Raw genomic sequence first — 25,487 nt, 5'->3', positions numbered from 1 at the left:
ACTATGATGATGGCCATGTGTTTATATTTTATTTGGGGCAATCAGAAAGCTGCAAGGGAGAGCAATTGTTACCTATCTTTTGGTATATGGGCTGAACTAATCTACCCTATAAATGGTAGTGAATAGGTATTGTGAAATCTAATTCTGTATATGTGTTATACATGCCCCCTCATAGTTCCATGCTTGGAAGAGACATTCTTCTCCATTCTTTCAAAACCACTTATTTGAGGATTTCATTTAGCAAGTACTCTGTTTGATTTTAGAAGAGCTGTTAAGGGATTTTTCCTTAGCCACACATTTAATGTTAATAATTTTAGAGTATGTAATTTAATTATATTATTTATAGAAGAGATTATAGAAGCGAAGAATCCTTGGTGCTCTCAGAGATTGGTGGTTTGCTCATAGACATTTCCTTCCATGACTAAGTAATCTAATTATGCAGGTACCGAATTACCTATATTACTTAGCTAATAAAATGTCAGCAGGTAACGTTCAAACTTGGAAAGCATTAAGGAGCATTATTTTTCTATTTTTCATCTTGCATTTTTTATTTGCTCCTGTTATTTATTACTCTGAATCCGTAATGGGCAGCCAAAAATTTTACTGCCACACTGTGGGTGTGGCTTATTTTGTGGGTGTGGCTTAATGGTCATGTGACTCCATAGGAGTGGCTTGCCGGCCATGTGACCAGATGGAAGTGGCTTGAACAGTCATCATTGTTCAAGTGAACTGTTAAGTCCTCGATTTACAAGCTTATCAGTGTCGCTCGCTGGGTTGACAATTTGCTTCATGTTTCCCGCGCTCTCCTTCCTGGGTGACCCTCCCCGCCTCAAGCTGAGTAGTTAGGCGAACGGGTGATGCCAGAAGCATAAATGCTGCCAGTGCTGCTTCCACCCACGCTTCTGGGGGCGGGAGGTGGCCGCGTGAGGCTGGAGGGGAGCCGGGCAGGAGAGAGGGAAGCTCGTCTGAGGCCAGGAAGGAGGAAAGAGGGAAAAAAACAAGGAATGCAGATGCAACAACAGCAGCAGCAGAGAAAAAAAAGGAGAGCCAAGCCGAGACCAGTAATCCAGAAAGTGACAGCCGCCGATCAGCTGGAGCTGCACACACATCTTCATTTCCACCAGTAGAACTGCTTTCCACCCCATCCTGTCTGCTGTCCACCCTTGTTCTGAATGAATGGAAAAGTGAGATTGCATATCTAAAAATGAATAAATAGCTTCTCATAGCCTTTCTGGATGAACACATGCATAGTACGTGAATGCATTTTCAGTGTAATTTTAAAACATTTTCAAATTCCAAAATGTCTGTACAGTAGTACCTCTAGATACGAGCTGCTCCACATGCGAGTATTTAAAGTTACGAGCTGCGACGCGAGCAAAACTTCTGTTCGACACCCGAGCTCAAATTCGGGATACGAGCCGAGCGTCCACTAGGTGGCGCAAGAATTCCATTTTTTCCAGTTATCTCCACGTGAAAAGCCAAATCTAAATGCATTTGTTCGAGATACGAGATGATCGACATACGAGGTCAGCTCTGGCACGAATTAAACTCGTATGTCGAGGTACCACTGTATTTTGTCACATGAACATGCTTTCCAGTTGAGAGAGACCATCAAAGGGCCTTTCCATATACAGTAGATAGCACAGTCACCTGGCCTCCTATGACCTCCTAGAAACACTTCCCTGGTCCTTGAAAATTGCTTTATTCGCCTAATGTTAATTTGTGTTCATGTCATTCAGGATTTTCTGCTGGTATTTTAAGGCCATTATACCATTTTTCTCATTGCAGCTGAATAGGTTTTTTTTTTAAACTGAAATCCATCAGCCTAGCAGCCTAATCCTATTTATATTTACTAAGAAATTAATTCTACTGATTGCCATTATTTTTAAGTGCCCTAGAGTCCAGTTGTAAAACAATTTCAAGAAGTATGTTGTACATCATGTGAAGAATGCACACTAATGAATTGGATAACTTGGTTGCCGAATGTAATGCATTCTTTTCATGAAATAAGAGTAGTCTGCATGAGTCACTATAATTTTGAAAAGCTATCCAAAGCTTCTCTTATATGTAATTGATGAATTTCAGTTGGTGTGATTGACTGTGAAGTTGAAATTTTTGACATTCTTCTGAAAAGCAGACTTTTGCCTAGAATGGGGACTGGATGCTAGTATTCATGGAAGTTAGATTTTTGATGGAACAATCACATTTACTCATAAATTGGGTTCATACAAATCCCAATACTATGAAACTGCAGTTAGATAGTGTTCTGTCGGGCTCTCTGGTACACTCCTCCCAAAAAGTCACAAGTACAAATTTCAGACACACACACGTTTGAAAATTCAAAACAATGTTCTTTATAATGAAAATTCACTTAAACTAAGCCCTCTTTTGGTATAGCAAAGAGCACTCGTCTCCAAACAAACTGGTAATTTGTACAAGTCCCTTATCAGTCCTGTGATACTTAGCTTGCAGCTGTGAGGCAATTCACAGTCCTTCTTTCACAAAGTGAAACACACTTTGCTCTGGTTTAGTTTCAAAGCGGGGAAAAATCAGCACACAAAAGGTCAAAGTCAGTAAAGCAGTCATGAAACATAACGATCAGATAATCCTCCACAAAGGCCAAACCCACAGGCTGCTATTTATAGCAGCCTCACTAATTACCACAGCCCCACCCAACCACAGGTGGCCTCATTTTCTTTGATAATAAACTCTCAGTTGTTGTTGCCTATGCATCACTCTCCGCATGCGTGGCTGTATCATTAACTCTTGTTCCAAATCCAAGGAGGAGCTAGATAATTGATCTCCTTCTGAGCTGTCTGCCACACTCTCCTCCTCCCCGTCACTCATGTCTTCTTGGTCAGAGGAGCCTTCATCATCAGATTCCACCGGGGGCAAAACAGGCCTGCAGCATGTGGATGTCTCCCCCACATCCACAGTCCTTGGGGCAGGAGCAGGGCCAAAGCTAACCACAACAGATAGTATAATTCACATGTTGGCATTTCAGGCTGTTGCTGTAGTTCTTTTTCTAAAGGAAATTTGTAGTGTTGGGCGAACCCAACAAAGTGAGGGTTTGGCGAACTCACCCAAACTTTGCTGTGAAATTCGGGTGAGTTTGCTGAACCCGAACCCGACCAGCAGCAAGCCGCTGCAGCGTCCTTTTCTGTAAAATTAAATGAGGAGGTGGGGAATTCCTCACCTCCTTTTGCTTCCTTTTATTTTTACAGAAAAGGATGCCGCGGCGGCGCTGCAAGCAAAAGTAGGTGGGGAATCCCACAATGGGATTCCGGGGGCGGGGCTTTGACATCACAGAGACTACTTCCTGGATTCCCCATCTCCTTTTGCTTGCGGCACTGCGAGCAAAAGGAGATGGGAAATCCCACGATGGAATTCCCCACTCTCCTCCCAGGCGGCAGCATTTTGTGGTGTTCGAGCGAATGCCAAACCTGAACCCGAACTTTACCCGAACTTTTTTAAAAGTTTGGGTTTGGGTCCGGCATGCCGAACACTGCAAAGTTCAGAACGAACCCGAACTTTGCAAGTTCGGTTCGCCCAACACTAGAAATTTGTTCATAAATACTGTGATATATTTCTGTGTTCATTTCTAACCATTGCATTCTAGTCCAGCTTTTATGCTATTCTTTCCTTTTCTGAATAGTATTTGTGTGTGTGTGTGTGTGTGTGTGTGTGTGTGTGTGTGTGTGTGTGTGTATGAGGGGGGAGGGAAGGAGAGGGGGAGAGATGTTAATTTCTAACAGCCTTTGTTAGTTTATATCACAAACCCCTAAGCATTTTCTTATATTTTAATAACAGATAACACCCTTGCTGCCTTTTTAGATCAGCGAATGTTCCCTGAATTCTCTTTACCTTAAATGACTTCTTTTAGATTCCACTCTGATTCTTGGTGTCATAATGGTAATGTTAATTGTAGCATCCCAAAGGCTCTTAGTATTCATCAAATATTTGATTTACATCTTCTAATAAAGCTTTTGGAATGCAGGAACGGGAAACCTATCTTCTACCATGATTCCTAAGATTCAGGAGGTACTGATTCAGTTGAAGCAAGTTGGAGAGATACAATTTGATTTCCATAGAAGAGAACACTTGCAGCTCAAGGGTGAATTGTGAGGTCTTTGGTACTCTCTGAGCTTGGTTATTTTCTCGCAGACATTGCATTACCAAAGTAGGTAATATCATCAGTTCTAGTAAGGAATGATCAGTACGTAATATCATCACTACTAGTAAGGTTTTCATTTTATATACAGTGATACCTTGTCTTACAAACTTAATTGGTTCCGGGACGAGGTTCTTAAGGTGAAAAGTTTGTAAGACAAAACAATGTTTCCCATAGGAATCAATGGAAAAGTGATTAATGCGTGCAAGCCAAAAATTCACCCTTTTTGCCAGACAAAGCACCCGTTTTTGTGCTTTTGGAATTCCCCTGAGGCGCCCCTCCATGGGAAACCCCACCTCCAGATTTCTGTGTTTTTGCAATGCTGCAGGGTGAATCCCAGCAGGTTAATCCCAGCATCGCAAAAACGAGCACTTCACTGGCAACGGAAGTCCGGAGGTGGGGTTTCCCAGCGAAGGAAGCATCAGTGAAATCACAGCATCGCAAAAACACCAAAGTCCTTGAAACCCCACCTCTGCACCTCTGTGTTTTTGCGATGCTGCGATTTCACCGAGGCTCCCCTCGCTGGGAAACCCCATCTCCAGACTTTCATTGCCAGCGAAGCACCCATTTTTGCGTTGCTGGGATTCCCCTGCAGCATCACAAAAGCACAGAAGTCCGGAGGTGGGGTTTCCCATGGTGGGGAGCCTCAGGGAAATCCCAGCAGTGCAAAAACGGGTGTTTCACTGGCAACGGAAGTCCAGAGGCAGGGTATCCCAGCGGCGGCGGTGGGTTTGTAAGGTGAAAATAGTTTGTAAGAAGAGGCAAAAAAATCTTAAACACCAGGTTTGTATCTCGAAAAGTTTGTATGACAAGGCGTTTGTAAGACGAGGTATCACTGTATTAGTGGCTGTCAGTATAGGAGTGATCTTGATGGCTCCTTGATTGGGCTGTTGTTTACTGTTAGCTTGTTTGAAAGAGTTGGTAGTTCTTTGATTGGGGTATTGGTTGCTTCTTCATTATTGGTCTAATGTTAGTCTCTGCTTATTCACGGTAATTTGAAACAAGATCTCTCCATATACTATAATTGGAGAGATTGGACAGCCAGTTGTCCGAAATAGTATAGAGTCTCCTGCTTGGGTAGGGGGTTAGGCCTGAATTGCTCTGACATCTCTTCCAACTCGGTTATTCTTTTTTTATCATTCAATTATTCTTTTTATAATCATGAGTATCCATCCTTTCAAGCCCAAACAAAGCCTGGGGTTTGAATTAGAAGACTTCCAAGGTCCCTCCCAACCTTATTAGTCTATGTTACAAAATGGGGCCAATAACTAATATGGAAAAAAGACCCTTCAGGAACAACTTAAGCAGCAGTTAGCTGGGGAAATGGGCTTTTAGAAGGAAATCAGACAACAGACTTTGGAGGATGTCATGGTAGACAGAAGACAGCTGTGTAAAACAGGAGTGAACCTCTGCAGCAGAATGAAGAGCAGGGGCTTTTCAGTAATTCCCCTCTAAACAAACAGACTTAAGACCATCTACAACTGTTCCAGATGGCTGCTCCTTGTAGCATAATATAAGATATTAATCTCTGACATATTTATTGCTCTGCGAGATGAAGGAATAGCTATCTTGATCAAACTATAGTTTGTGCCTTTGAAAGGATATTACATTTGTATACTTATTTTTGTAATAACTTTCAGAAATTGCTTGTTAATGGTTTTTTAGCTGTTAGAAATCTTTGTATACAGTGACAATACTTCTCTTCGATCATTAGCAAAAGAAAGTTTTAACTATACATTTAAAAGCTTATTTTTTAATGAACAGCTAACAATTAATTAAACTGATTCTAGAAAGTCATAAATGGACTAAGGGTTCAAATTGAAATAAGATTTCAATAAAATAAAAGTTATAAAAATAATTTCCATGGGAAAATTATTCTGGTTTTATTTTTTAAAAACACAAGATTTTAAAAAGCGGACATTACAAAGATTAGAATTAATGGAGAAAAACACATACACCTGACTTACAAGTACAGAAAAAAGCAAAATATTCTAATATTGGACATATTGAAATATTTTTTGAAACATGGACTTAGAAATTAATAGTGTTAACAACAGAGCTATCTTCCTCTATTTGGATACTATGTCTAAAAGATATGTTTCTCCTGACAAGATTGAACATGAGTTAAATGTGAATTTACAGATGAGAAAAATGAAGCAACAATGATATGAGAAAAGTAATTGGCTGAGTTTTTTTTAAAAAAATTGAGGAATCTCATGACAGGAAACAAAGAAAAATAAACGAAATCAAGTTTTACAATATTTTAATGGACTAAAACTTAAGTAGTGGGAAGAAAAAAGAAGGAATATAAACTAGGTTTATTTGATCAAGGTTAAAATAGATATGGTGCAATTTTTGGTAACCTGTAATTGGCTTTTTTGGACACTGATAAGACAATGTTTTATAAATAAGAGTTAGGAAGAAATAATTTGTTATATATAGTATCTGTGAGTGGCTGACTAATTATTCACAATTGATCTCAAAATAAATGTTTCTGTGTGCACAACCTTGGTAAAACAAGAAATACTATGCACATACATTAACATTTCTTGAGGAATTTTTTTTATCAAAAGTTATGGTAGAGTTGGAAGAGACTTTAATTTTAGAGTGTACTCCTTCATAAAGCTTGCTGTTTAACCTTACTTTACTATCTCCAGGTACTTTAGACTTTATTGCTTTTGCACCATGTTGTATCAGCCCAGGATCTGACAAATCTCCAGCTTTTTTTTTATTCATGAAAGCTGTATCAGTTTATTTCTGACTCTGCTCTGTTTTATTGGAAACTACGGTTAATGCTAATATTTTGTTAGACCTTGTGAATGATCCATTTTCATTTTGGTTTCTGAATAAAAGTCAACCATCAGTGCCATCTGCTATCTGGGTTCAGCATTTTGTTCTTGGAACTTATGTATAATACTTTAAAACTTGTTTCTTATCCTTCCTCAATAACCCAGTTTGCCAGTAACATGGAGTCTTAGTCACAGCTATTCCTCAGCATTCAGGTATAGATTTGAAAACATGTTCCTATTTCACCTTCGTAAGTCACAGGGACTTTTTAATGAGACAGAGAAATGGGTTGGCACCCATAAAGTTTTTGGCAGATTTCAGGGGTTTGGCTCCATTTTTGAAATAATTGATCTTCTCTCATAATCATTCACACTCCCCCCCCCCCTTTGCAAGTAATGTATGCAATGTAAATGAATACATTGTTTGGAAAAATGTGGAAGAGAAGAGATGAAGGGATTTGTGTATTTCCAAGATCATTGTTACTGTTAGCAAAAGGGACACAGGGCAAGCATTGATTGGCTTTAAAGTACAGTGATACCTTGTCTTACAAACTTAATTGGTTCTGGGACGAGGTTCTTAAGGTGAAAGGTTTGAAAGACAAAACAATGTTTCCCATAGGAATCAATGGAAAAGCAATTAATGCGTGCAAGCCCAAAATTCACCCCTTTTGCCAGCTGAAGCGCTCGTTTTTGCGCTGCTGGGATTTCCCTGAGGCTCCCCTCCATGGGAAACTCCCCTCCGGACTTCTGTGTTTTTGCGATGCTGCAGGGAAGTCACAGCAGGGGAATCCCAGCATCGCAAAAACAAACCCTTTGCTGGCAATGGAAGTCCGGAGGTGGGGTTTCCCAGCGAAGGGAGCATCAGTGAAATCGCAGCATCGCAAAAACACCAAAGTCCTCGAAACCCCACCTCTGGACCTCTGTGTTTGTGATGCTGTGATTTCACTGAGGCTCCCCTCACTGGGAAACCCCACCTCCGGACTTCCGTTGCCAGCAGAGCACCCGTTTTTGCGCTGCTGGGATTCCTCTGCTGGGATTCCCCTGCAGCATCACAAAAACACGGAAGTCTGTAGGTGGGGTTTCCCATGGAAGGGAGCCTCAGGGAAATCCCAGCAGCGCAAAAACGGGTGCTTCGCTGGCAATGGAAGTCTGGAAGAGGGGCAGCACAATGGCTGCGGTGGGTTTGTAAGGTGAAAATAGTTTGTAAGAAGAGGCAAAAAAATCTTAAACCCTGGGTTTGTATCTCGAAAAGTTTGTATGACGAGGCGTTTGTAAGATGAGGTATCACTCTATTCTCTTTGTTTAAGGCTGACAGAAGTAATGGATCTATTTCAGTCTTATTTGTGAGACACTGCAGCCTAATCAACTGCTCAAAACTACATAGAATATACATTATGATATACTAGATACTGTGAATATTACATTGACCAGTGTCTAACTAAAATTAATATTGTTTCTGGGACAATAAACTGAAAACCGTGTAGGATCCAATTTATTACGGGCAAATTTAATACTATGGTAGAATGGGGATTTGTAATGTATTGGTTATTTGTGCTTACCTTTATCTAGAATAGATTGCAAGGTTAAACAACTTAATTCCCTTTGAAGGACAATTTTATATAAACATATTACTGTCTATTGATAATGATTTCACAATTCCCAAGGGGTGCGTATATGGAATTTGCAAGCTAATCAAATAGGTCTTTTCATTCAGTGTAAATCAGAGAGGTCCAAAAGAAAAGCAACCTTGAAACCTGCTTATATTAAATTCAAAGTCATTTTAGCTGGAGCATTTTAGCTATCCAGTAGAGTCAAGGCAATGACTCAGAAGTTTTCCGAAAGAGGGTAAGAACGGAAACAGTTGGATAATTGAACGGATGGTTGGAGACAAAGGTTAAGGCAGCTTGAATTCTATTTTCTCTGCTGGTAGGAAATCTATTTAGGCTGGGGATAGTTTGTATGCCACAAATTATGGAAACTGCAGCCTGGCATATTAAAAATAATTGACAAGGTTAGTTCCTTTGGAGCCTGGAATATCTGTTCATATCTGAGTTTAGGTAGGAATTAATTCAAATTTATTTATTTATTTATTCAATTTTTATGCCGCCCTTCTCCTTAGACTCAGGGCGGCTTACAACACTGTTAGCAATAGCACTTTTTAACAGAGCCAGCCTATTGCCCCCACAATCCGGGTCCTCATTTTACCCACCTCGGAAGGATGGAAGGCTGAGTCAACCTTGAGCTGGTGATGAGATTTGAACCGCTGACCTTCATATCTACAGTCAGCTTCAGTGGCCTGCAGTAGAGCACTCTACCTGCTGCGCCACCCCGGCTCTTTGAAAAAAAAATGATTTTTCCAACTAACTGTCCATGTTGTGTTCTTGGATAGGGATCTTAGTTCAAGGATTAGGTATATATTGTTTTGTCAGACACTAAAATCTATATGGCTTTCATTTACATTAAAATGATTAATAATTTAAGATTTTAAGCATTGTTGTTGTGTTTATAACTATACAGAAACATAGAAGACTGACGGCAGAAAAAGACCTCATGATCCATCTAGTCTGCCCTTATACTATTTTCTGTATTTTATCTTAGGATGGATATATGTTTATCCCAGGCATGTTTAAATTCAGTTACTGTGGATTTATCTACCACGTCTGCTGGAAGTTTGTTCCAAGGGTCTACTTTCAGTAAAATAATATTTTATCATGTTGCTTTTGATCTTTCCCCCAACTAACTTCAGATTGTGTCCCCTTGTTCTTGTGTTCACTTTCCTATTAAAAACACTTCCCTCCTGAACCTTATTTAACCCTTTAACACATTTAAATGTTTCGATCATGTCCCCCCTTTTCCTTCTGTCCTCCAGACTATACAGATTGAGTTCATTAAGTCTTTCCTGATACGTTTTATGCTTAAGACTTTCCACCATTCTTGTAGCCCGTCTTTGGACCCGTTCAATGTTGTCAATATCTTTTTGTAGGTGAGGTCTCCAGGACTGAACACAGTATTCCAAATGTGGTCTCACCAGCGCTCTATATAGCGGGATCATAATCTCCCTCTTCCTGCTTGTTATACCTCTAGCTATGCAGCCAAGCATCCTACTTGGCTGCATAGCTAGAGGTAAATAAAACATATATTGTTTTATTTCATGGTGGAGAAAAATAAAAAATCTTATACTGTAAAAAAAATATTAATAATAATGAAAAACGTATGTTAGGTGGTCAAACAGAATGACATTTATTGTCCCTTGTTTCAAATAGTTATAGACATAGAACATCTAGATATGTTTGCTGGGATGAATCTGAGGGACCGATAAACCCTGACTGAATCTCATCATTTATATATGAAACAATCTAAAATGCATTTTCCCAGATGCCCAGTTCTATAGTACACATAAGGATAAGGGTATAAATAACTACACACTACCTCTTCACCCATTACACTTGATCATGCTCTGCCAAAGCTTGATTAAACATGAACTATTAAATATAGTTATAATCATCATGAAAATTGCTCTTTCTTGTGAATAAAATGCACTGAGCAAAGAAAGTACTGAAAGATTATATATTTTCTATCTAGGTAATCTCCTTTTTTTATATAAGAAAAAGGAAACACAGAGGTGAAGATATAATTTAAAACTGCAAGTTTAGAATTCTTCGTTAATCCTTAAGAACTGCAAGATCACTTAAAGAATAAAAAACTGAAAAGATATTTTAAATATAACAGAGAATATAATTCTCTAGCAAAGAAAGGCAGTTTATCTAGGGTATTATCTAGAAATTACATCTAGATATATTCTGCCATGATTTAAGAGATAATAACACTATACATTCCCTAGACAGATTTGCTACTATTAAAGATCAATATAATTTTATATGTTAAAATTTCCAGAATAGCAGAAGGAATTATTAGCAATTAAATTAACGTAATTCCCATCTAATGTTTTTGTGGACAGTTACTTGGTAAATATGCTAAATACGAAACTTATAAGACACCCAGAGTTGTGTCTAGATGAGACAGATGGCACACAAATCTAATGTATGTATGAATGAATGAATGAATGAATGAATGAATGAATGAATAAGTAAATAAATAAATAAATACATACATACATCTTATAATAAAAGGAAAATAAAAAAAAGATAAAGTGGTACTAATTTATTTGAAGCTTCACAGAGCGAACTTGTGAGATTTTAATTAATGCAGATTTTTTTTAAATTTATTTATTTATTTATTTATTTATTTATTTATTTATTTATTTATTTATTTATTTATTTATTTATTTATTTATTTATTTATTTATTTTGTCCAATACACAATACATAGAAGAGAATAGAATAGACATGAGGTAATATATATAAAGAAAAATATAAAATAGAGGAGAAGATATATGAAAGGAAGAAAATATATATGATATATGAGATAAAGGAAAGACAATTGGACAAGGGATGAAAGGCACACTGGTGCACTTATGTACGCCCCTTACTGACCTCTTAGGAACCTGGAGAGGTCAATTGTGGATAGTCTAAGGGAGAAATGTTGGGGGTTAGGGGTTGACACTATTGAGTCTGGTAATGAGTTCCACGCTTTGACAACTCGATTGTTAAAGTCATATTTTTTGCAGTCAGGTTTGTAGTGGTTAATATTAAGTTTGAATATGTTGTGTGCTCTTGTGTTGTTGTGGTTGAAGCTGAAGTAGTCGCCCACAGGCAGGACGTTGCAGCATATGATCTTGTGGGCAATACTTAAATCGTGTTTTAGGCGCCGTAATTCTAAGCTTTCTAGACCCAGGATTGTTAGTCTATTTTCGTAGGGTATTCTGTTTCTAGTGGAGGAGTGAAGAGCTCTTCTGGTGAAATATTTTTGGACGTTTTCAAGGGTATTGAAGTCCAAGATGTGGTATGGGTTCCAGACAGATGAGCTGTATTCTAGGATGGGTCTGGCAAAAGTTTTGTAGGCTCTTGTGAGTAATGTGAGATTGCCGGAGCAGAAGCTACGTAGCATCTTTTTAAAAATACCCATACAGCCATGGAGATAATTTGGGGAAAAATAGTATGTGTATTGGGAAAACTGAAACATTCTCCATTGGTATGTAGACTGGGACTTTCCCAAACCACAGCACTAATTATAATAATACAGTAGTCCCTCACCTATCGCTGGTGTTACGTTCCAGACCTGGCCGCGATAGGTGAAATCCGCGATGGGGAATTTATTGACTGATAGTACTTATTTAAGTATTTATATTGTAATTGTTTGGTAAGTTTTCATTGTTTTAAGTGTTTATAAACCCTTCCCACACAGTATTTATTTTAGATACAGTATTTAAATACAGTATTTACAATTTTAGATATATATTTTTTGGGGAAAAACCTGCCGATCGAGTTCGGCGGGCTGTTTAAATCTGCCGATCGACTTCCTCAGAAACCCGCGATGAAGTGAAGCCGCAGTAGGTGAAGCGCGGTATAGCGAGGGACTACTGTAAATGTATTTTACTTGTATTATACGGAGAGGGGCGGCATACAAATCTAATAAATAAATAAATAAACATATGCTTTGATTTTGAACTAGTCCCACTTCATTTTCATTGAAATTCAGTTTTCAGTTTTTACCCAAAACAAGACTAATTTAAATTGTATCCAGCCCACTGGTCCATATTATAGCAAAAGGCTATTGATACCACACTGCTAATCTGGTTCAAATATTCAATGAAGTGTTTTAATCACTATATTTGTCTGATAATACAGTGTTCCCTTGATTTTCGCGGGGGATGTGTTCCGAGACCGCCCACGAAAGTCGAATTTCCGCGTAGAGATGCGGAAGTAAATACACTATTTTTGGCTATGAACAGTATCACAAGCCTTCCCTTAGCACTTTAAACCCCTAAATTGCAATTTCCCATTCCCTTAGCAACCATTTAGATTATTACTCGCCCTGTTTATTTATTAAAGTTTATTAAAAAAAATATTTATTAAAGGCAAACAAAAGTTTGGCAATGGCATATGACGTCATTGGGTGGGAAAAACCGTGGTATAGGGAAAAAACCCACGAAGTATTTTTTAATTAATATTTTTGAAAAACCGTGGTATAGACTTTTCGCGAAGTTTGAAACCGCGAGAATCGAGGGAACACTGTAGTGTGGTTTTGTGTGAGGAAGCATGTGATAAGTGTCGAAAGCTCTCCTCCTTCAAGTCCACTTGATGGGTAGGGGTAAAATTTCCCTTTCCTTCTGTACCCTACTCGTGGGTAATTAACATTTTTGTTCAGTTCTAATTATAGTTCTTGTATCTCAGTCATTATGTTAATAATCTTATTCTGTAGTACGTGAGATTGCATTCATTATCACTGGTGAGTTAAACCTTTATTAAAGAAGAATCCCCCCAGGTCCCATTCTGAAGTTAAGTAATTATTCATTTGGTTTTATCCTTGCAATTAGTTCTATGCTGTAGAGCTGATTATTGAGCTTCTATCTTCACCATGCTCCCACCCTCACCCTGAACAAGATTAACCCACCCTGGTAAATAAATGCCTTAACATATCCCAGTGTGTTCAGAAATACATTATTATGTAATGAAATAAGGAATTGCAATGCACTAGTATATTTCAAAAATGCCCTAAGGAAAATATAGTACTGCAAATATTTTAATTTATAGATCTCCATATGCTAGTTTATAATAATAATAATAATAATAATAATAATAATAATAATAATAATAATTATTATTATTATTATTTATTAGATTTGTATGCCGCCCCTTTCCGAAGACTCGGGGCGGCTCACAACAATGATAAAAACAATATTATACTGGCACAAATCTAATATTAAAAAAAACCCCTAAAAACCCTATCATAATTAAAAACCAAACAACACATACATACCAAACATAAATTATAATAAGCCTGGGGGAAAGGTGTCTCAAATCCCCCATGCCTGGCGGTATATGTGGGTCTTAAGTAGTTTATGTAAGATAAGGAGGGTGGGAGCAGTTCTAATCTCCGGGGGGAGTTGATTCCAGAGGGCCGGGGCCGCCACAGAGAAGGCTCTTCCCCTGGGGCCCGCCAGATGACATTGTTTAGTCGACGGGACCCGGAGAAGGCCAACTCTGTGGGACCTTATCGGCCGCTGGGATTCGTGCGGTAGCAGGCGGTTCCGGAGGTACTCTGGTCCAATGCCATGTAGGGCTTTAAAGGTCATGACTGTTAACATTTTGTACTATAGCCTATGTTGGGTAGAGCTAAGATAAGTTCAACAATGTCTAAACCTCTAATATTACACATCTATTAAATTAAGCAAAAATCTTTAGCAATGTTTATAATAATTTTCTCTCACTGGTTCATTTTATTACACAATTTTTGTATTTTAATTCTTTTATTTCAGTAAAGCCATGTAAGTTGTTTTGAGTCCTTTGCTTTTTAGAGTGCTTTTTTTTTTGCCTTAAAATCAGTGTTGGCTCCTAGTGACTGTTGGTAAGTAGTTGGGTTTTTCCCTTTCCATTCAACTGTGTCTAAAGTTTGGAGACTGCTTGGACTAATCCCTGCAGTTTTCTTGATGAGATTTCTAGATGTGTTTGCCATTGTCTCCCTCCTAGTGTTGAGAGTATATGACTAGCCCAATGGTACATAATTGGTTTTGAGTCAGCTGGTATTAGGACTTACAGGCTACAGGTTTTTATCCAATGTCTTAACTACAAGATTAAATTAGAAACATAGAAGACTGACGGCAGAAAAAGACCTCATGGTCCATCTAGTCTGCCCTTATACTATTTTCTGTATTTTATTTTAGGATGGATATATGTTTATCCCAGGCATGTTTAAATTCAGTTACTGTGGATTTACCAACCACGTCTGCTGGAAGTTTGTTCCAAGGATCCACTACTCTTTCAGTGAAATAATATTTTCTCACATTGCTTTTGATCTTTCCCCCAAATAACTTCAGATTGTGTCCCCTTTTTCTTGTGTTCACTTTCCTATTAAAAACACTTCCCTCCTGAACCTTATTTAACCCTTTAACATATTTAAATGTTTCGATCATGTCCCCCCTTTTCCTTCTGTCCTCCAGACTATACAGATTGAGTTCATGAAGTCTTTCCTGATACGTTTTAGGCTTAAGACCTTCCACCATTCTTGTAGCCCGTCTTTGGACCCGTTCAATTTTGTCAATATCTTTTTGTAGGTGAGGTCTCCAGAACTGAACACAGTATTCCAAATGTGGTCTCACCAGCACTCTATATAAGGGGATCACAATCTCCCTCTTCCTGCTTGTTATACCTCTAGCTATGCAGCCAAGCATCCTACTTGCTTTTCCTACCGCTCAACCACACTGCTCACCCATTTTGAGACTGTCAGATATCACTACCCCTAAATCATTCTCTTCTGAAGTTTTTGCTAACACAGAACTGCCAATGCAATACTCAGATTGAGGATTCCTTTTCCCCAAGTGCATTATTTTACATTTGGAAACATTAAACTGCAGTTTCCATTGCTTTGACCATTTATCTAGTAAAGCTAAATAATTTACTTTCTAGAGTAGTAGTCTATGCATGTAGATATATGGGCTCCTATATATTTCAATAGGAAAAGGATATTATTAGCAAAATTGCTTATCTCTAAAAACTAACTACTGTTTTTAGAGTCCTTGAAATATCTCTTAAAATATTTAGGGGTGGCTTGCTTCCAAGTCCAGAGTAAAATAAGATACTGTGTGCAAATCCATAATAATTAAGTGCTGTATAGTTAAATCTCTCTTAATGAGGGGGGGACGACTCACATTAAATTAACATTAAATTATTTTCAAGCATTTGCAACAGTACTCAGTAACTTTATTACGCTATGTTGAAATTTTACAAATGGTTTCTTATTAAAAGATTCTCATAGTTGCCTTCTGTCTGTGGCTGAATCACTTTCCTTCTCTTATTAATCTTTTGCACAATGGGAAGTCTAATTAATAATGTGAGCCACTGCTTTCGGAGAAATGAGACCATCAATTTAATGTCATTCACCTTTTGTTGCAGACAAATTGTTTATTAATCTTTTGCAAATTATGCTCACATTTTAATAAAATACGTACTATAGTTTGGAGAAAAATTCTGTTCAATCATAGAGACCAGAAATACTGTTTTGCCCATAACGCAAATATGAACATTTAAATACTTTTATTTTATTTATTTGTATTCCTAACTATTATTTTTACAAATAAGGAAGCAAACATATCCGATACACCTTCCCCCTCCTATTTTTCCTTATCCATAATCCCTGCAATGTGGGTTTGGCTAAAATAGAGTGTTTGGCCCAGTGATGCGCTACCAAAATCTTTACTACCACAGTGTGGGCGTGGCTTATACATTTTGTTTCAACAACTTTCAGTGCAAATTGGGTGCTCTGGGGTGGAGCTCCAAATTTTGCTACCGGAACTGCGTTCCTGACCGTTCCCGTTGGAGCCCAAAGTCACCTTGCTTGCTTTAATGGCTAAAGGTGGGATATCAACTCACGGTCTCCTGCTTTCTAGCCTAATTGAGTAATAATGATGCATTACATATTGTTCTGTCGGGCTCTCTAGTATGAGCCTCCCGAAAATTCAAGGATACAAATTTCAGACACGTACACGTTTGGAAATTCAAAACAATGTTCTTTATCACAAAAGTCAAAATAAACTAAGCACTCTTTTTGTATTGCAAAGAGCACTCGTCCCAAAACAACCTGGTAGTCTGTACAATTTCCTTTAAGCAGTCATTAAGTACTTAGCCAGCAGCTGTGGAGAAACTTCACAACCCTTCTTCACCCAACAAAGGGATACACACACACACGCGTTGCTCTGCTTTGGTTTCAAAGGCGTGAAAAAGCAACGAAGTCCAGCACACAAGATTCCTGACGAAACTGTAACAGATATTCTTCCACAATGGCCAAACCCACATGCTGCTATTTATAGCAGCAGCCCTAATTACTGGAGCACCACCCAAACACAGGTGGCCTCCCTTATTTCCTGTAATATGTTCTTACTTGGTCTCTTCTATGCGTAATTCTGCGCTTGCGGTACCATAATAATGTGGCGCCCCCTGCTGGCCCCTTCCATCGCTTTGTACCGTCCAGTACAGCAGACACAGTCTGCTGCTGTCTCACCGCCATTACAGTCTCCACTACAGTGCGTAGACTGTAGTTCCTCTGGTGTCCAGAAGCTGCAATAGCGGGAGTATACTGTTGTACCATATAAGTGCCATCGTTTGTGTGTGTGGGTGCCATACTGACAGGTACCGTACCGTAATCAGTGTACCGTACAGTACACTTTCTTTGGGGTTGTCAGATTTTCTGCCTGTGAATTTGTCTTATTTGAGAAATATAAGACACCCCCTGAAAATAAGATGTAGCACAACTTTTGGAGCAAAAATTAATATAAGACAGTGTCTTATTTTCAGTGAAACATGGTACATCATCTACCTGTTTTAGAACATTTGGCAGATAAAAAATTATTACCGTATTTTTCGCTCCATAAGACGCAGTTTTTTTCCTCCCAAAGTAGGATGAAAAATCAGCCGCGTCTTATGGAGCGAAGATGCAGGCAGGGAGGGGGGGGCGCTGGAGCAGAGGGGGGGCGGCGATATACTCATCTGGAGACCGCCGCCTCTGTCGCCGCCTCTCCTCTTCCCAACCCCGAAGAGAGCCGCGCCTTTCGGCCTCCGGAAGTGCTGGGCCGGGGGACGCCTCCACCGCGCAGGTTTAGGAGGCGGAGCGGCACCGGAGGAGCGTTGGCGGCTCCGAGCCTTTGGGAAGGCTAGGGGAATCGCTTCAGGAGGCGGGGAGGTCTCGAACACCCAAAACCCAGCCAGTCGCTCGCAGCCGGCCGCCACCTGTGCAAAGTTTGGCTGCGAACTCGGAAGCGCCATCCCGCGGCGCTCCCCCCGCCAGCCAGCCAAGCCGGCTCCTCGCTCTCCCCTCGCCGCCCGCTGCGTTTGCAGGAGGTGGGGAGGGTCGGGCGGCCCGCCAAGGCCAGGAGGGACGCCGCTGCCCCCTCCCTTCCCTCTCTCCGCCCGCTGCTGTGCCTTCTGCTGAGCCCCCTCGGCCCCGCGCGGCGCCTGAGTTTTGAAGCCCCCTCGGCCCCGCGCGGCGCCTGTCAGAGGAAGCTGCCCTGTCCCGGCCAGGATCCGGGGGCGGCGGAGGGACCCGGGGGCGAGGTCGTCGGGGTTTGAGGGGCCACTAAGGAGCCACTCGGGAGGAGGGAGAGAGTAACGTCGGAATTAAAAAAAAAAGAAAAACCGAGGAACCGCCCAGCTTCCTCAACCCCGCAGTTGTCTCCTCGGGAGTAAACGTTCTATGGGGCTTCCCCGCCAGAGAAGCGGATGGAGCGCAATTGCAGCCTAAGGGCGCAGAAGTACTCCCGAGGTGCCTTAAAAGCCAAGAGGCGCCTCACGACGGAATTAACAGTGAGGGGAGACGCCTGAACGCGGGAAGCAACCGGCGGGCTGCCGCCCCATTTTGCTTGGTCAAGACCGGGAGACTTGGCTCCTTTGGGAGACCCCCCCCCCACGCGGGCCGCTGCGCAAACCCCTTTCCTTTCCCGTCCGTACCCATTTGGGCCGCCCTTGGTGCTGCTCTCGGCGGTCCTACTTGGGGCAGATGCTGAGGTGGAAAGGGACGGAGGTGAAGGAGGTCGGTTTCTTTAAAGCCTCTGCCTTTGGCCGGACTCCAAGTCCTATCCCCTTTACCTGGCCAAGAAAGTGGGGAAGGAGATAGGCGTCGGGCAGGCACGAACTGGGTCCACCGCCACTCGGGAGCCACGGAAGCCCCTTTCTGCTCAGGGTCTGGGCCGCACGCTCTCCTCCCACAGCAGAAAAACAGAAAAAATAAGGGAGAGAGAAAGAGAAAGAAAGAGAGAGAAAGGAAGAGGAGAGATAGAAAGGGGGAGAGAGAAAGAGGGAGAGATAGAGAAGGAGAGAGAGAAAGAGAGAGATACAAAGAGAGTGAGTGAGGAGAGATAAGAGAGAGAAAGAAAGGGACAGAGAGAAAGAAAGGGACAGAGAGAAAGAAAGAGAGGGACAGAGAGAAAGAAAGAGAGGGACAGAGAGAAATAAAGAGAGGGACAGAGAGAAAGAAAGAGGGACAGAGAGAAAGAAAGAGAGGGACAGAGAAAGAAAGAGGGACAGAGAGAAAGAAAGGGACAGAGAGAAAGAAAGAGGGACAGAGAGAAAGAAAGAGAGGGACAGAGAGAAAGAAAGAGGGACAGAGAGAAAGAAAGAGAGGGACAGAGAGAAAGAAAGAGGGACAGAGAGAAAGAAAGAAGAACAGAGAGAAAGAAAGAGGGACAGAGAAAGGGAGAGAGAGAAAGAGAAAGAAAGGTAGAGAGAAAGAGGGAGAGATAGAAAGAAAGAGAGAGGGGGGCTTGTTTGTATATTTTCCCAATTCCCCTAGGCCAGTGTTATTGTAATAAATATTTTAGCCTACTTTTTGGCTCAAAATATTTTTTTTCTAGTTTCCTCCTCTAAAATCTAGGTGCGTCTTATCAGCAGGTGCGTCTTATAGAGCGAAAAATACGGTAATAGTTTTTAATAAAGCTATAGTATGTTAATTCTATATCCAATGTGATGTTTACATTTTTGCTTTATAATTACTATATACAGTGGTACCTCATCATACGAACTTAATTGGTTCCAGGAGGAGGTTCGTAAGGTAAAAAGTTCGTAAGATGAAACAATGTTTCCCATAGGAATCAATGTAAAAGCAAATAATGTGTGCAAATCCTTCAGGAAAATCCCAAACTTTAGAAGGGAGGCGAACAGAGGGCAGGGAGGAGCAGCTAAAGGGGGCAGGTGGAAGAAGCAAGGCTAGGTTAAAGGGTGAGTGGGAAGGAAGAAAGGCAAGGGGGGCGCCCCTCCCTTTTCTTTTTTCAAAAGACACAGTTTCAGTGCCTTTGCAAGCATGCAAAATCTTTACTCCTCCAAGCTGCCCCTCCCTTTTCTTTCTTAAAAAGACACCGTTTCAGTGCCTTTGCAAGCATGCAAAATCTTTACTCCTCCAAGCTGCCCCTCCCTTTTCTTTCTTAAAAAGACACAGTTTCAGTGCCTTTGCAAGCATGCAAAATCTTTACTCCTCCAAGCTGCCCCTCCCTTTTCTTTCTTCAAAAAAGTGGGGAAAAAGAAACCCCTTCATCCCAGCAGCAGCTGCTTGGGTTCATAAGGTGAAAATAGTTCGGAAGAAGAGGCAAAAAAATCTTAAACACCGGGTTCGTATCTTGAAAAGTTCGTTAGAAGAGGCGTTCGTAAGATGAGGTACCACTGTATTAGCAAAAATCTATTCCACAACCAGCAGGTAAAATATATTCAGAAAGATCACAAGAAGGCGAGAACTATCTGACACAGCTTTTTACATTGCCACACCCAGGGGTGGGTTCCACTTACCTTCGCCACTGGTTCGCATCGCGACCTTTCATCGCAAACTTACAAAAGCTTCAGTTAAGTTACAGTATGTGAAATGGCAATCCATAAACAGTTAATAGGATCTGGGAAGTGTTGTTAGCTCTTGCATAATGCGTTCACATATTGCAATCCCATCCTTTCCCTTCTGTTACCGAACCATAACGGGTCTGTATTTTGGCAGAAGAAAGGTGCTATATTCTCCAAACTAGCAGTTCTAATTTATTTTATTTGCTTTTCCTAATTACAAACCTTTGCTGACATGCCTTGAAATGACTTTTTAAACATTTTCACCTTTCAACTGCTAGTCTTGACCTTATGAATCTTCATTAATGTGCTTATAGATATATTTCTATATAAGAAGACATATATAATTAAACAACAGATGCTTCATTAATTTAGGAATTAAAGGCAGTGTATGTTGCTTTCCATTCTCTTTGCATAGGAATACAGTCATTTTCACTTTGATGAATGAATTTCTGTGTTTACCATTTTTTATTACTAATGAACTGGACTGTTCAATAAAAATGATGTGACAAAAATATATGACATTCAGTTATTTCATATTGAAGAAAACAAACCCCATTACTAAAATTGTTTCTGTGGTAATATTTTCAGAGCTTATATATTTAGAAGTTATTGATATTCATTTAATAAGTTTGGACTTTTGGTTAAAATGTAACTTCATTTATTTCAGTCTGCCTCAAACTGGGCTAGAACAGCAGTCTATTTCCACTGGATAATTTAAGATAAGAATTAGGGTTTAGTATAACTAGAGAACTTAGCTTTTCAAACATGGAATCTTAAAATACAGATGTTAAATTTGCATTGGCTGCCGATCAGTTTCCGGTCACAATTCAAAGGGTTGGTCATGACCTTTAAAGCCCTACATGGCATTGGACCAGATTACCTCTGGAACTGCCTGCTACCGCACGAATCGCAGCAACCGATAAGATCCCACAAAGTTGGCCTTCTCCGGGTCCCGTCGACTAAACAATGTCGTTTGGTGGGCTCCAGGGGAAGAGCCTTCTCTGTGGCAGCCCCGGCCCTCTGGAACCAACTCCCCCCGAAGATTAGAATTGCCCCCACCCTCCCTGTCTTTCGTAAACTACTCAAGACTCATTTATACCGCCAGGCATGGGGGAGTTGAGATATTCCTTCCCCCTAGGCCATTACAAGTTATACATGGTATGTTTGTGTGTATGTTTGGTTTTTATAAATAAGGGTTTTTAGCTGTTTTATTATTGGATTGTCACATGCTGTTTTTATCATTGTTGTTAGCCGCCCCGAGTCTACGGAGAGGGGCAGCATACAAATCCAATAAATTATTATTATTATTATTATTATTATTATTATTATTATTATTATTATTATTATTATTATTTATATTACATTGGAAGTTTATATGCGATATTTTATACGATATAGCCATTTTGTGTTACTTCATATGTTGTCTTTTATTTATTTGGCAGAAAGGTTTTCTCACAAACTGTACCGGGCTCGGGTTCTTAGGTAGAAAATGGTTCTTAAGTAGAGGCAAAAAAATCTTGAGCACCCCGATCTTATCCAGAAAAGTTTTTAAGTAGAGACGTTCTTAAGTAGGGGTACCACTGTATTTCTCTTCCTCATCTGAGTTCTTTTATTTTCCAGAATCTACTATCAGTTTAATGCTGTCACTGATGAATTGGAAAATCCTGTATTATGTGAGATCACAATAACATGCTTATTCTCCATTTTATTTCTCTTTTAACTAGTGACAATTCCATGTGTTGTGGCAATGAATTCTATAACTAAATAAAATGATATTCTATTGAAATTGTTGTTTATCATTAAAATTATTCTGTTTTTTTCCCCAGAGTCTGATCCAAGAAACATAGGCCTTAATAAGAATCAAGTAATCGAAATTGCATTCATGTTGTATCCCCCTGTTGGTCTCAAATTGATAACACAAGCTGCTCCTCGATCAACCTGGGTGAAACCAATTGTTGATGGAGAAGATACTTACATGTATCTAGGTAAACATTTTTAAATGGATTCCTTTTGTAGGAGTGTTACTAGCTCAATTTTCCACAACTGTCATTTACCATCATAAATCTGTAATTTACTTTTGTAAATGAAATGGAGCATTTGATATACTCTGCTTAGATCTCTGGGGTGCCATATCACCAACCTCTTGACTAACCATGGTTTTGTTTGTTTGTTCGTTCATTCATTCATTCATTCATTCATTCATTCATTCATTCATTCATCCATTCATATGCCACCCTTCTCCTTAGACTCAGGGCGGCTTACAACATGTTAGCAATAGCACTTTTTTAACAGAGCTAGGCTATTGCCCCCACAATCTGGGTCCTAATTTTACCCACCTCGGAAGGATGGAAGGCTGAGTCAACCTTGAGCCGGTGAAGAGATTTGAACCGCTGACCTTCAGATCTACAAGTCAGCTTCAGTGGCCTGCAGTACAGCACTCTACCTGGTGCCCCACTCCGGCTCATATTTGTTATATTGTCCTCAATATCTCAAATGTTTTCAGTGTGATAATATACAGTGGTACCTCTACCTAAGAAAGCCTCTACTTAAGAACTTTTCTAGATAAGAACCGGGTGTTCAAGATTTTTTTGCCTCTTTTTAAGAACCATTTTCTACTTAAGAACCCGAGCCCAAAAAAATTTCCCAGGAAATTTGACAGTGGCATGAAGGCCCGGCCAGTTTCCTGCCATTCCCCCTTTAATCCCGGCCATCTTGGGCTTTTCTGGGCTGCCAGAGGAGCCTTTCGGTGGCGCGATAGAAGGCTTTGGCAGTCCAGAGCAAACGAAGCATTTTCCTTTCTCTGGGCGTTTGGAGAGTTTTGGATTTTTTTTATTCCCCTCACCTTCTTCCTTCAGCAGTGACTGTCCTCCTCCTCCTCCCACCCAAATTCCGAGCTTTTATTTCTTTCCTAATGGGTTTGTGTGCATTATTTGCTTTTACATTGATTCCGATGGGAAAAATTGCTTCTACTTACAACGTTTCTACTTAAGAACCTGGTCACTGAACGAATTAAGTTCTTAAGTAGAAATACCACTGTACATGACTGCTAGCCATCTTCAGTTTATCATATAAATGTTTAAATTTGCAGACAGCATTTTAAACCAATAATTGTTCAGCTGAGCCAATTCTATTTACTATTTGCAGACTATTTACTAAGTTTGTTTTACTCTTAACCCTCTCATGGTTCTCATTACCCATTTCCTCCCGCTAATGATTGTTGCTTGTGTCCTTACAATTTATATTAAAAGGTTCCTAATATGATTGGATTGCTTATTTGCATCCGCACTATATGGGGCTACCTTTGAAAAGTGTTCGGAAACTTCAGATCGTGCAGAACGCAGCCGCGAGAGCCATCGTGGGGCTTCCAAGATTCGCCCACATTTCTTCAACACTCCGTGGCTTGCATTGCCTGCCGATCAGTTTCCGGTCACAATTCAAAGTGTTGGTCATGACCTTTAAAGCCCTACATGGCATTGGACCAGATTACCTTCGGAACCGCCTGCTACCGCACAAATCCCAGCGACCGATAAGGTGCCACAGAGTTGGCCTTCTCCGGGTCCCATCGACTAAACAATGTCATTTGGCAGGCCCCAGGGGAAGAGCCTTCTCTGTGGTGGCCCTGGCCCTCTGGAACCAACTCCCCCCGGAGATTAGAACTGCCCCCACCTTCCCTGTCTTTTGTAAACTACTCAAGACTCATTTATACCGCCAGGCATGGGGGAGTTGAGATAGTCCTTCCCCCTAGGCCATTACAAGTTATGCATGGTATGTTTGTGTGTATATTTGGCTTTATAATAGGGGTTTTTAGTTGTTTTTTATTATTGGATTGCACATGTTGTGTTTATTATTGTTGTGAGCTGCCCCGAGTCTGCGGAGAGGGGCGGCATACAAATCCAATAAATTATTATTATTATTATTATTATTATTATTATTATTATTATTAAATGTCATACCTTATGATTCTTGATGATACTTTATTTTATGTTACACTGAGAGCATATACACGAAGACAAATTCCTTGCGTGTTCAATCACACTTGGCCAATAAAAAATCCTTTTCTATCCTTTTAAATTTTCGTAATGTGACACCAAGGGATTATCGTTTCTGGCTGTATCCTATAATGTATGGGTTTGTGTCTGTATATACAAGAATGGAAGATATTTCAGGACTAATGCTCTCTTTCATGGATAATTAAACTGCAAAACAAATCAATCAATTGGAATAGCTGATAGATTATTATATCTTCAGCAGCTTTCTCCATCCTGATGTTCTTGATGTGCACGAAAATTACAAGTCCCATCACTGCATAGCATGACTCTTTACCTTTGAAATTTTCATGCATTTGTAATATTGATTGGACAATCCTTATATAAATAATGAATGGGCCTCTTTCAATCATGCATGCACAAAATTGAAAGAGACCCATCTGCCCTAAGAGGTGGAGAAAAGAATAATAGCATCTGAAAGTCAGATATTTCAGATATATCAATTTAGACGTCTCAGAAATTGGTATTTAATGATGTAAATATGTCTACATATTCATATGAATGTCTACATATTCATATGAGTATGTCTACATATTCATATGAATAAGACTACATATTCATAAGCAATGATTCAATCATTGTAAGATACTGTATGGAAAATAAACTTCCATTGGAAATTTTAATGTATAAGTAGATCAGCTGAGAGTTTTAATGAAAGTTTTATATAGCATAGAAACTTTGGATGAAGCTAATCTGAAGCTCTGATTAGAAAACCTGATAGCAATTTCAGAAATGTAGTTATATTTCCCTTACTGTCCAGACTTACCTTCTACAAAAACTTATTATTTTATTTTCAATCTATTTTCATGCATAAGAATGATGTAGAATTCTTTGGGATCTCATGTCAACATGGTATGTTTCTAAGATATTATCTTTTGCCTGTACCACCCCCTGCCTTTCCTGTGCATGCGCTAATCAGCTCCATTCTCTCTCCCCCCATGGGGCTCTCATTGCCTTGATGCTGGCCCTGACCCCCACCCTGCTTCCTCATCTGATTCAACTGCTGAAGGGACCAGTGGCTGACAGGACACAACATTGGCTAACTCACTAACTG

At 40.0% G+C, this 25,487-nt stretch overlaps 1 protein-coding gene across 1 annotated transcript in view; it reads left to right on the top strand.

The window, feature by feature from the left end:
• IQCM (IQ motif containing M) overlaps window positions 1-25,487 on the top strand; it is a 154,554-nt gene that overhangs the window by 98,647 nt on the left and 30,420 nt on the right. Inside the window, exon 11 of the mRNA XM_070758155.1 lies at window positions 22,214-22,372. Within this exon, the coding sequence (XP_070614256.1) occupies window positions 22,214-22,372 (159 nt within the window). The remainder of the gene's footprint in view (window positions 1-22,213; window positions 22,373-25,487) is intronic.

The sequence above is a fragment of the Erythrolamprus reginae genome, chromosome 7 (genome assembly GCF_031021105.1).
Source record: "Erythrolamprus reginae isolate rEryReg1 chromosome 7, rEryReg1.hap1, whole genome shotgun sequence".
Classification (NCBI taxonomy): domain Eukaryota; kingdom Metazoa; phylum Chordata; class Lepidosauria; order Squamata; family Dipsadidae; genus Erythrolamprus; species Erythrolamprus reginae.
This window is presented reverse-complemented; position numbering and strand designations above follow the sequence as displayed.